Source organism: Aythya marila (genome assembly GCF_965140915.1).
Source record: "Aythya marila genome assembly, chromosome: 4".
In the NCBI taxonomy this organism is placed as follows: Eukaryota; Metazoa; Chordata; class Aves; order Anseriformes; family Anatidae; genus Aythya; species Aythya marila.
The window spans coordinates 9073286-9085399 of record NC_139045.1 but is presented as its reverse complement, the minus strand read 5'-3'; the positions used below and the strand labels follow the sequence as shown (position 1 = coordinate 9085399).

Genomic DNA, 12114 nt, shown 5'->3' with positions numbered 1-12114 from the left:
GGGACGATCACCTCCCTAGCCCTGCTGGTCACGCTGTTCCTGATACAAGCTAGGATGCCGTTGGCCTTCTTGGCCACCTGAGCACACTGCTGGCTCATATTCAGCCGACTATCCACCATCACTCCCAGGTCCTTCTCTGCCTGGCAGCTTTCCAACCATTCCTCTCCCAGCCTGTAGCTCTGCTTGGGGTTATTGCGCCCCAGGTGCAGGACCCAGCACTTGGCCTTGTTAAACTTCATGCAGTTGACCTCAGCCCATCGGTGCAGCCTATCCAGATTCTCCTGCAGAGCTTTCCTACCCTCAAGCAGATCGACACACGCACCTAACTTGGTGTCATCTGCAAACTTACTGAGGGTGCACTCGATGCCCTTGTCCAGATCATCGATGAAGATATTAAAGAGGACCGGCCCCAGCACCGAGCCCTGGGGGACGCCACTAGTGACTGGCCTCCAACTGGACCTGGCTCCATTCACCACGACTCTTTGGGCCCGGCTATCCAGCCAGTTTCTAACCCAACGAAGCGTGCGCCAGTCCAAGCCAAGAGCAGTCAGTTTCTTGAGGAGAATGCTGTGGGAGACGGTGTCAAAAGCCTTGCTGAAGTCAAGGTAGACCACATCCACAGCCTTTCCCTCATCCACCCAGCGCGTCACTCTGTCATAGAAGGAGATCAGGTTCGTCAGGCATGACCTGCCTTTCATAAAGCCATGCTGACTGGGCCTGATCGCCTGCTTCCCCTGCAAGTGCTGCATGATGGCTCTCAGGAGGATCTGCTCCATGAGCTTTCCTGGCACTGAGGTCAAACTAACAGGCCTGTAGTTTCCCGGGTCTGCCCTCCGGCCCTTCTTGTAGATGGGCGTCACATTTGCTAGCCGCCAGTCGATTGGGACCTCCCCTGATAGCCAGGACTGTTGATAAATGATGGATAGTGGCTGATGGATTTCATTGTAATTTGGTGTGCAGAAGGATGAAGATTTCAATAGTGGGCCAAAGCACTGAGTTCAAGTCCTCTTTCTTTTAATCAGCTTTAATTTTTAGGGTAAAGTTTCTAATAAAGGAACCATGATGAGATGATGCCTTTCAATTTTATTCCATTTAACTTTATTTTGTAATGTAAGCCTTTATATAGGGCTGCATAGGAGGCAGTTAAGCCCACTTTGATGGTTAAAAACAAAAAAAAACAAAAGTCAATGAGTTCTTGCAAGCTCCACACTTTCCTCTGCCAGGGCCATATGTCTTATACATGACTCAGCAGGTGACTTCTCCCCAAGTGTTTAAACTTAAAGGCCAAATCCCCATCCCATGCTTTCCAGCTATGCTGCAGACATTACTTGTTTTTAGTTTTGCTCAGGGGTTGCCCATACAGGTTTTTAATATATACCTTATGCTAAATAGTAATACAAGTCCAGTCTCCCTGTACTGAGACCTATTGTATTATTCTCCTTTTTTTTTTTTTTTCTTTTTTACCATGTGGCACTACTTTGGTGTTATTGTGCTGGAATACCTAAGACTCCCCTTGAGTATCACATTTACTTGAACCAAGAAAATATTCCAAAGTAGCATACATCCATGTTAAGGCTGCCCTAGCATTAAAAAAGAAGCTGTGTCATGCAAATTCAACCACAGTGTAAACAAAAAGAATTGGGCTGTGTTTAAATGTTGGGAGGCAAAAGAAACAAATAAAAAGAAAAGTGAAAAGTAATAGAGGAAAATGAGTAGCTTTATTTTAAGTGTTTCCTTCTTAATAGTTGTCACATCTACTGAAATGGATTTTGCACGTAAGCCAAAGGTGCTGGTGAACTTGCAGAGGTACCCATGCTTGGTGCTACTGACACACCCCAAGTTACGCTATCAGTTCTGTAGACCTGTCAAGTCTCATGTACTCATCACGAAGCCTGGAAAGTTTCCTGGGCTGTCAGCCTCTTAGTAGGTTGGCATTGTGGCTTGTTTTCTGCATTGTGACCCTGCTTGTCAAGGAAAACAGCTTGATCTGAACTGTGATTTAGTAGAGTAATGCAAGACACATCGGCTGGGCTGGGCTGGGCCTCAGTCCTGGGAGAATAATATGGGCAGATAGTTCAGAGATATATTGACTGATAGACCTACATGAGATACAGTATATATGAAAAGATGCTCTGCTAGGATGTGTTGGGTACACTCTGTTCTCTGTCTGTCGCATGGTAGGGTCATCACTGAACACCATTACCATTAACTTTATTGTAGTGGCTTCAGTGTGATGCCAAAAGGTGCCATGCACGGCAGAGTGTGTTAGGACAGGCATCACCATCTTGAGGACTACTGGGGCCAGAAACTTGGTCCTGCTCTAAGCCAGCTTCTTTGCGTTGTTACATCTGCATGTCACTCATAGAACCATAGAATCACAGAATATCCTGAGTTGGAAGGGACCCTTAAGGATCATCAAGTCCAACTCTTGACACCGCACAGGTCTACCCAAAAGTTCAGACCATGTGACTAAGTGCACAGTCCAATCTCTTCTTAAATTCAGACAGGCTCGGTGCAGTGACCACTTCCCTGGGGAGCCTGTTCCAGTGTGCAACCACCCTCTCTGTGAAGAACCCCCTCCTGATGTCAAGCCTATATTTCCCCTGCCTCAGCTTAACCCCGTTCCCGCGGGTCCTGTCACTGGTGTTAATGGAGAAAAGGTCTCCTGCCTCTCGACACCCCCTTACGAGGAAGTTGTAGACTGTGATGAGGTCTCCCCTCAGCCTCCTCTTCTCCAGGCTGAACAGGCCCAGTGACCTCAGCCGTTCTTCGTACGCCTTCCCCTCCAGGCCTTTCACCATCTTCGTAGCCCTCCTCTGGACACTCTCCAACAGTTTCACGTCCTTTTTATACTGTGGTGCCCAGAACTGCACACAGTACTCGAGGTGAGGCCGCACCAGCGCAGAGTAGAGCGGGACAATCACCTCCCTTGACCTACTAGCGATGCCGTGCTTGATGCACCCCAGGACACGGTTGGCCCTCCTGGCTGCCAGGGCACACTGCTGGCTCATATTCAACTTGCTGTCTACCACGACCCCCAGATCCCTCTCTTCTAGGCTGCTCTCCAGCGTCTCATCGTCCAGTCTGTACGTGCAGCCAGGGTTTCCCCGTCCCAGGTGCAGGACCCGGCACTTGCTCTTATTGAACTTCATGCGGTTGGTGATCGCCCAGCTCTCCAACCTAGCTCTCCAACCTCTCCTTGCCTTTGAGTAGTTATGCAAACACATGAAGGTGCATCTGGCTCAACAACTGTGCAATGCTCTTCTCACTTGGTTTCACGTTACTTCCCTGATGCACAGCCACTCGCTGTATTATTTTTTTCCTGGCAAATTAGCCTGTATTGAACACATTTACAAGGGCTCTTTGTTTTCTGGACAGTATCCAGAGACAATGTTTTGTTAAATTTGGCTTTCATTGTTTTCCTTAAGTGAAGGATGTGACAAATCATGTGAATTAGATGCAGATTAGGAGTCAGACAGTTTTTGAATTAGGTTATTTCAGCCAACCTTTACAGAAGTATATGAACTTCCCAGTTTCTGGAGATAAAATAATTTAACATTTTTTAATCATCTTTTAAAAACAATGCAGAAATTTGTCCTGTTGTTTTGGATGGAAATGAAAAGACAGCGTAATTCTTTCTGATATCAAAACCAGGAATATAAAGAGGAAGGGTGGACAAAAATAACAACGTCCATATGGACTCAATTGCAAATGAAATTAAAGACAAGAAATCTTTTCATCAGGTTATTTAACCCATCTGCTTGCCATAGGCACTGAATAAAGGAACAACGTTGCTTTTCCAAGCTATATTTTGCCATACCTGGCTGTGTCACACATACAGAGAGCAGGACAGGAAATCGTCAGCAGGCAAGTTTTGGTAGCTAAGGTATTGCATCTTCTGTGAGAAATGGCTGTTGGCCAGTAAGGACATCTGCATGAGCAGCTGCGGAGCTGTTGGCCTCTGTTCCTCTCTTCTAACATTTAGTAAAGGTCTAAGTTAAGATCACTTCTTTCATTTGGGTAATCTGTAATTGTAGCAGCACCTTCTACATCAGTGTCTGCCAGTGTTTCTGCTTTAAGCTCCCTCTATTTTCCTGGCATGTGTCTTGGCTGTAAAAATTCACTCTTGGCTGTAAAAATTGGCTCTTGGCAAATATGTGACATACCATATCTGTGCTTATTAGTGATCACATCCAACATGTATTTAATCGCTCTCCTGCATCATACCCCAGTAAGACAATGCTTTAGTGGAGGAGGATTGCGGATGTGTACCTGGATGTATTCACTAACCTCAGGTTGAATTCCTTCTTTACTTACCAATCACAGATTCTCAGTCAAATTACACAAAATTCAAATTACACAGTTTAAGAAAATAATAATTCTGCATGGGGAAAAAAAAAGAAGCTAGGAAGTAGAGAATAGATTTTTATTATTGCTTTGTACGTCAGCCATGCACCTATGTTTCTGTTTGTGCTGTCACCAAAATAAACATAAAGTTAGAGATGATACAGACTTAGCAGAATTATTTCAAACTTGTTAGAATAGTAAACCCATTTTCATTTCTACCTCTAAGTATGAGGTAAGGCAGTCAATAAAACAGCAGGGATGCTCTGTGCACTTTCTGTGCAGTGTGTAGTTCTTTTGACAGCCTGTGAAGCAGAAGAGCTTGGGGTGGGAAGGCAGGTAAGAGAGACTTCTTTCTTTTCAGAAAAGTCACCTCTACCTCTTGCTCAAATGAGAAATCTTCAATAAAACAAAGAATTCTCATGTTGCATTAACACTTTTTTTTTTTTTTTCCTTTTCCTTAAAGGTAGAAACAACTTGTACCAGTATTTATTCTGCTCAGCATTGCTATTTTAATTGTCTCACACTGTCTGTCATTACAGACATATTGTTGTCTGTAAAGAATGCGGTTCACCCTTATTGTTGGAGCTGTATAACTTTTCCATTTTGCTCTATTCAATCTAATATTGTTTGTCTTTTTAAATCTGGAGTAAAATTGTCAGAGGGACTAAAGTGCTTGAGGATCCTAATTCCAATTTTCTGAAATGAGCTAAGTATCAGAGTCCCCCAGTAAGGAAGAAAAAGTGAAATAAAACTGCTGACTTTCCCACTTCTTTTTTCAAACGGTTTGACTTTTTCTTCCACCACTTTCTTTCAGTGAACTGAACATTGTATTTATTTATTTATTTATTTTGCTGTGGACTGCTAGCTGTGGAGTTCATTTTTGTGTTTCACTTGATTGCAATTTATTGTTTTGTTGCTCTGTCCCCTGGGTTAAATTTGCTCATTACTTTGAATCAAAGGCACCATGCAAACAAATAAAATCTAATCTAATCTAATCTAATATTCTACTCTAATGGATTCCTTACAGTCTCTCTTCTTGGCAATCCTATCATTCCTATCTTAAGCTTCAGCAATGAAATCAAGGTGGCTGTTGCCCAGAAGGGTTGCTGTCTCCTTTGCCTTGCTCATGTGCACAGTGTCGGAGGAAGGTAGAAGTCCTCACTCGCTTCTCTGAGAAAGCAATTTGTAACGTACAGCTGGTTACTTTTCAAATCCAGAAGTCAATAACCAGTGATAAATTATGATTTGAAGTAATAAGCTTACTGTGGCTAGACCCTGCACCACTAATATAAAAATACGCCACAGCAAATGTTTGTCATGATCCTTTCCAGCATACGTCTATCTGTAGCTAATACTTACAAATTGCGTTTCTCTATCCAAAGCGTAACAGCTCCTCTCAATTCTTGCATCTTCATTGCCTTTTCTGTTGCTGCTCTGTAAGACTGCCCTTTCCTCCTAGCAAGGAGCAAATCACCTGAAATTTTGCTGTGCTTAAATTTTCTAATCCTTTTTTCTTTTTATTTCCTTTTTTTAACTGAGTTTGTTTCTTCTCCTTGGAAAAATACTCATTGAGCATAATAGCTGGTCTTCTTTTCCTGGGAAAATAAGGGAGTAATTTATTTTTATGTGACTTAAATGCGTTGGATTAAAGAGTTCTTTTATTATTATTATTATTATTTTTGGATCCTCTTCCTGCAAATCAGTCAATTTGTGTTTCTCACACACTTTACATATCCCCCCCTCCCCCCCCAGTGCTTAGAAATTAATGTATAGCAATCTCAGTAAAATGCAGCCCCCCTTTCCTGCCCTCCTCTTGCTTTCCATAGCATGGAGGCATTTGACCTTCATAAAGGAAGGACATTTATCACCAGCACCATCTAGCCATCTGTTAGTATACTTGTCCTTTGTGGTGCATGGTCATGTAAACAGGAGCATTATGGATCACTTCAGGCTTATAACCCAAGTAAACAGTTATGAAGGGTGTTGATGATAACTCAAGGACTCATACACACGAGTGTTGCAGTTTGTAATATGGCTAAAACAGGAATCACAAATCACTCTTAATAATATTTTATGCTGAGTATCTCAAAAACGTCTCTCTTTCCAGGTCCCTGCCATGGTGCAGATAGCCATGCCTTGCTCCCACACACAGGGCAGACCTGTGAGCACTGACACTCGTGCTTATGCAGGTCTCCAAAGCCTTCACACTCTAACGGCTGCAGGCATTTACAGAGAATTAAGCTGTTTGTTAATGGGGTTTGTAGCTGTGAAATGTTGGAAAGGTGAATATGGTGGTGGTGATCTGCAGTGCTGTCAGCTGTCCTGCACTGTATCGACGGGTTACTGTGGGTGTCCGAGTCTTCCAGCCTGCTTTTTTCCACAAGTGCAACAGTGCTTCAGCTCTTTATATTTCATGATGCTATTAGAGGAAATACATTGTTAATGGCAGATTTTCCTTGCAAGGAGAAATGATGAAGTTTGTATTTAGCAGCACATTTTACACTTCAGAACCTTTTCATGATTCTTTCTTCCCAATCCTCAGCACTGATGGCTACTGCTTCACCATAATAGAAGAAGATGAGTCCGGTGGACATTTAGTCACCAAGGGATGTCTAGGATTAGAGGGCTCGGACTTCCAGTGTCGGGTAAGAAAACTTCAATTGCCTGGGTATTGCTTGGCTTTTTGATGCCTTTCAGTTGAAGTGCAGTCAACAGACACTCCTATGGCTGTGCTTTACACTTCTGTTAATTTGGCACAAAGTTGCTCCACATCAGTTGCTGAGGGGATTGCATTTACATCCCAGAATGCTTTAAGGTGGTGCCATTATAGCTGCTCTTTACAATAACTTAAGTTTTTGTTTTTATCGCTGCTGTTTCAAGCAATACCATTGCTCAGAGTAATTTAGAGAAATGCAGTCAAGTTCAAGTCCTCATGGTAAAGTTAGTCAGGATATTATTTTATGGACCACAGCAACCTTTACGTCTTACATGCAGTTCCATTTGTCTTTTGGATTTCTGATGCTGGAAATTCACTTTAAGTTGATGATGCCATGTCTGAGAGCAAGTCTTGCAGTGGGACTGGAAAGGGGTATGGGCAGTGGAGCAAGATGGATTTGAAGTGTTTAACTTCTCCAAAGTTGACCTTAAATGGTTTGACATGAGTACAGGAGCAATCTAGCCATGGCTGTATCATGGTCGGTGAAAGGTGTTTTGCCCAGCTTCCCATGAGAGCAGAAGCGGCACATAAGTGAGTCCACACAGCAGTTCAGCAATTCCTGTGTTTCTCTAGCTAGACTATTTTTTACAATATACTAAGTTATTTTTGTAATATAATTCAAACCAATGCACACAGGAGACTTTCAGATCTCTGTCTTGAACCATTAGTTGCAACACATCCCTTTTGCAGCGCTAGGGCACCAACAGAAATATGTAAGGGGTAAATTTATCTCTTAATTATTTATATGAAGTTTTTTTAGTTCCACATGGTGGCAAGTATCCGTACTCCACACAGCCTAGAAAGCTGTAGCACTCTGCAAACCAGCAACCAAGCACACCTTTCTCTCCAGTGCCAGAATGATGGTGTCTATTTACAACACAAATAATTACATGGCATTCTATGAAACTGTGTGTTTCAGGACACTCCTATTCCTCACCAAAGAAGATCTATTGAATGTTGCACAGGCCAAGATTACTGTAACAAACATCTTCACCCAACGCTGCCTCCGCTGAAAAATCGAGGTAAGGGGAAAGTACAACCAGTCCCCAAAGGATTTTTCCTGCTGCTGTCTTAGGAAGAAACAAAGCCAAAACCAAAGCACCCCCCTCCAGGTGCACATGATTAGGGAGATGAACCTCATTAAAAATTGTAGCTGAATTTCTTGAGCTGGAGAGCAGTGCCTTGACCTGTAATTTCTGATGCTTGCTATTACTCATGTTGCACACATGCAATGAGCACCATATGCATGAGGGTCACACGATATTGTCATAGATGTTGCATGATCCATTTTACAAAATATTCTGTGGTAAGTGTAATGTTCCTTCATAATAAATTCTTGGCATTGACAAAAATGGCCAAGATTTTTGCTGGTCAGCATTGAGTTTAGTCTGGAGATTCAGTTCAAGGTTGCAGGAGAATTCGTAATCGTAGCATTCTGTGTTGGAAATCCAAATTGGTGTGCAGATGCATTCTTAATTATGCAAGCAGCAAATACTTGCACAAATTCATGCTCAGAGGAAGCCTTCTCTTATATAAGCTGTTCCCTTCATGCCTATGAAATTCTGCACAGATGGGCTGCAGAATAAGGCCTGTGGAGGGTAGTATGTAAATAGTTCACTCTTTACTAGCAAGCCATTAAGTCAGTGAAACCTCATAAAATTTTGACTTCCGACGTAAGAGTTATGTACTATATATATATATATTTTTTTTTTTTTTCATTTAAAAAATATCTTTGGACCACGGGAGAAGCTCTGCAAGGAAGTTGGTATTTGTTCACACTTACTTAGTGTATCAATAAATATCATTTCAGTTTGGAAGACAATTTCTTCTTGTTTCTGACTGAGTTGGTTCTGTGTTAAATTACTTAAAAATACTGAACCAGTGCCTAACACTAGACATCTGCCTTATTAAGATTTTAGATATTTGGCTATACCACTTGCTGCTTATACAGAAAACAGTAAAACAACCTTTTGCTAGTGGCAGAAGTTGTTTGGATCAAAATTGGCTTCGCTTTGTGTGTATATGGGGTAAATAAAGCATTGTTTGAGCTCAGTGGTGGCAGACCCATTAAACAGCAGAGGGAATATTTGTTGAAAGAATAATTTCATAGAGTTGGAACAGGATTCTAGCTGCTTTATATTGCATATTGTCTGCTTTATCATGACAAAGAAAAGGCAGTGTGTTCACTCAACATACTCTGAAGATTTTTGTTTGAGGTAAGCTGTGCACTACTGGTATGCTGATAGTATGTCATGGAAATATAGTTCAGAAATTGCTTCATTAGATGTGGCTGAACAGGGCTGAAGACAGCACCTTTATTAAAGCCTTGATCAGGTATGTCATTCTTAGTGTCAGATTTGTTTTAATTTGCCGTTGCTCAATTCAAGTTTTAAAGCTCTAAGAAAAGCCATAGCTGGAATTGCAGGATGCTCAGTACAGCCATGTACAAATACAGTGTGCCCACTGTTGCCAGTGTTCAGTACTTGACTGTGATCATTGTGTCCACTGAAAACTTTTAGATTTGTCTATAATTGAGTGAGAGCTGTTAGACGTGTCCATCAAATTTAACATAGGCTAGAAGTACAAGAAAGAGAAGGTTAACCTAAAAACAAGCTTCTAGGAACAACCTCCTGACCTCCAGGATTCCGTGAAAAATATGTATGTTACTCAGCATTTAAAAAACAAACATAAATTTGGCTTCTGAACTTACATCCAAGGTCATATCTCATGGGAAACACAGCCTAGGGAGATCGTCCAGCTGCAGGTCAGAGGTTGTTGAACTGCAAATTGACCCGCACACCAAGGTAGCATCTACAAAGGCAAGCAGCTTATGTCCTGAAAGTGTTTTTCCAGACCTGGCATGTGCTGAAAGGCAGTTTTATCCTCTCCCCATGAAAAGAAAGAAGGACCATGCATGCGCATGAGGGTGGGAACTGGAAGAGTTAACACTGGTCAAAGTAAGGTTTTCTTATGCAAGACAGAAGAAGGTAACAACAGCTGAGTTTACGTTCGAGCCCATCTCAGTACAGAACTAGCAGGGTAAAATACCCCAGAGATAACACGAAATCCTCATCCCAGCTGGGTGTGTGTGTTGGTAAGGAAATGAGAATCATAGCTGGGTTTGATATAACACCTCTGCTTTAAACAATAAAAGATATTCCTGGAAATCCCAGCAAAAGTGCAGGCTGAGACCAGTCGAAAGGAGAAATATATCTTTACTGATTTAGAGCCTATATAAGTAGAAGTGGTGGTGCCACCGTGTCTGGCTCCCTGCCTGTAGAGCCAGTGATGAATGGGCAAGGGAACGATTGGACGAACGACGGGGTTTGATGTGTGCATACAGTCTCCACGCCTCAGATTTCACTGCAGTTTTTGCTTGGATAATCTTAACATTGGGAGCTGGGGGGACTGGGGAGGGAGGGGAACCTTTGATATGCTGACTTCTCCCTTCAACCTGCTGCATGGCATTTCAACGCATGCATCAGCAGTGCCCCGCGGGTGGCGAAGTGGGGTGAATGAGAGGTGCAGAGGGGAGAAATCATGGCAAAATGACTGATTGGCAGGCTGTATTACTGAAGATACTCCTTTTGTCACCACCTCCTCTCCCCTTTTGTGCCAATCACTACTGACACCTGCACACATCCCTGTTTTCTTACAACCTAAAACTGGTGTGTGCTGCATGCTGGGTTTTGCTGCTATGTACGAGTGGTAGGTACATGACGAAGCTTCCTGAGCCTACTGATTTTTTGTTTTGTGCTCCCCTCGCCACACTCCTGGTCATAGCTCACTGCTGCCTCCTTGGAAGCGATTGCTTATTCTCATAACCACACTTCTTGCAATGTTGCAGTTGCCAAGGAACATACAAATAAAAAGCACAGCATCAGGCTTCTTAAAGAGCAGAGCATCTCCGTCACCCACTCCCTGGTACCCATCCCAGTGATGAAGTGGACTCATGGCTGAGCCGCTCTGTCCCTCTGCCTGGAGGTGATCCCAGGTGCCTAAAACAGTGCAGGGAAAGGGGTATTTGTCCTGCTGCTCCCTGGGGAGCAGCGTGATCTGGAGGAGGAGAGAGGAGGTGGTCTCCAGCAGCACCAACCTGCCTCAGTTCAGCAGTGATGTGCACAGGGAGCCATCACCTACACCAACACTGACACCTTCCATCATGTCTTGCCTGCTTTCCTGGCACTTGCTTCATACAGCTGCATACTGAAAAATTCTGCAGTGTTGGTCTCAAGTTTGTGTAAGAGCTAAACAGCACTTCCAAAATGCCTTCTGGCCTTGGGGAAGATCAAACCACATTTGTTACGCTGTCAGAATGGGAGAAGCCCATTAGAAACATCGGGCACAATGTTTGGATCATTTTAAATTATCATAATGTGATAAAGATCTGGCATTTTATCATCCCTCTCCCCAACGTACATACTCAGCCACACACAGGCAGCATGAACTGCATTGGCACATCTCAAGTTGTGGTAGTGCAGTGCTACCACTCCACACAGCTCTGCAAACCCCTGTTTATGCTCTTCTCAGCTGATGGGGTGCAACATCATGAAGTGTTACAAACCACACATTCTAGAGGGAAATATCTGGCAGACTGAGGCTGCTTAAAGCACAAAATAGAGCCTTTAGTCCTCCTCAGCAGCCCTTCCTTCAGAGGAGAGGTCTGGATTTCCCTAGTGGGCTCTCAGTTTCGGCTTGCAGCACTCTGAGTGCCAGGCCAGGTAGAAATCTGCCACTGCAGTGGGAATGATGGGCTCCAGTGTTTTCCTGATAGACATCGTGTCAGTGTCCCCTTTCAAAGGCATTGGCCGTCGCTGGAGTGTTTACATTGTTAATGCTCCGGGAGCAGGTAGTGGCAGGTTAAAACATGACCAGCATGATCAAAAGGTGCGCTGGGAGGTAATCTCTGTTTGTAGCAGGGAGGCGAAGGGAAGAAATAGTTTGGGGGCAAAAACAGAGGGAGAAACTGGATCTCGAAAATAAAAGAGCCTGACAGTAAACCAAGAGTCCCTTAGGAATCTCCTTGTCTCATTACCCTTGTAAATCAGAAA

At 43.3% G+C, this 12114-nt stretch overlaps 1 protein-coding gene across 3 annotated transcripts in view; it reads left to right on the top strand.

Moving 5' to 3' along the window:
* BMPR1B (bone morphogenetic protein receptor type 1B) overlaps nucleotides 1–12114 on the top strand; it is a 252010-nt gene that overhangs the window by 222393 nt on the left and 17503 nt on the right. For all 3 annotated transcript variants that reach the window (XM_082759776.1, XM_082759775.1, XM_082759777.1), the window contains 2 exons: nucleotides 6890–6992; nucleotides 7983–8085. In XM_082759776.1, the coding sequence (XP_082615902.1) occupies nucleotides 6890–6992; nucleotides 7983–8085 (206 nt within the window). The remainder of the gene's footprint in view (nucleotides 1–6889; nucleotides 6993–7982; nucleotides 8086–12114) is intronic.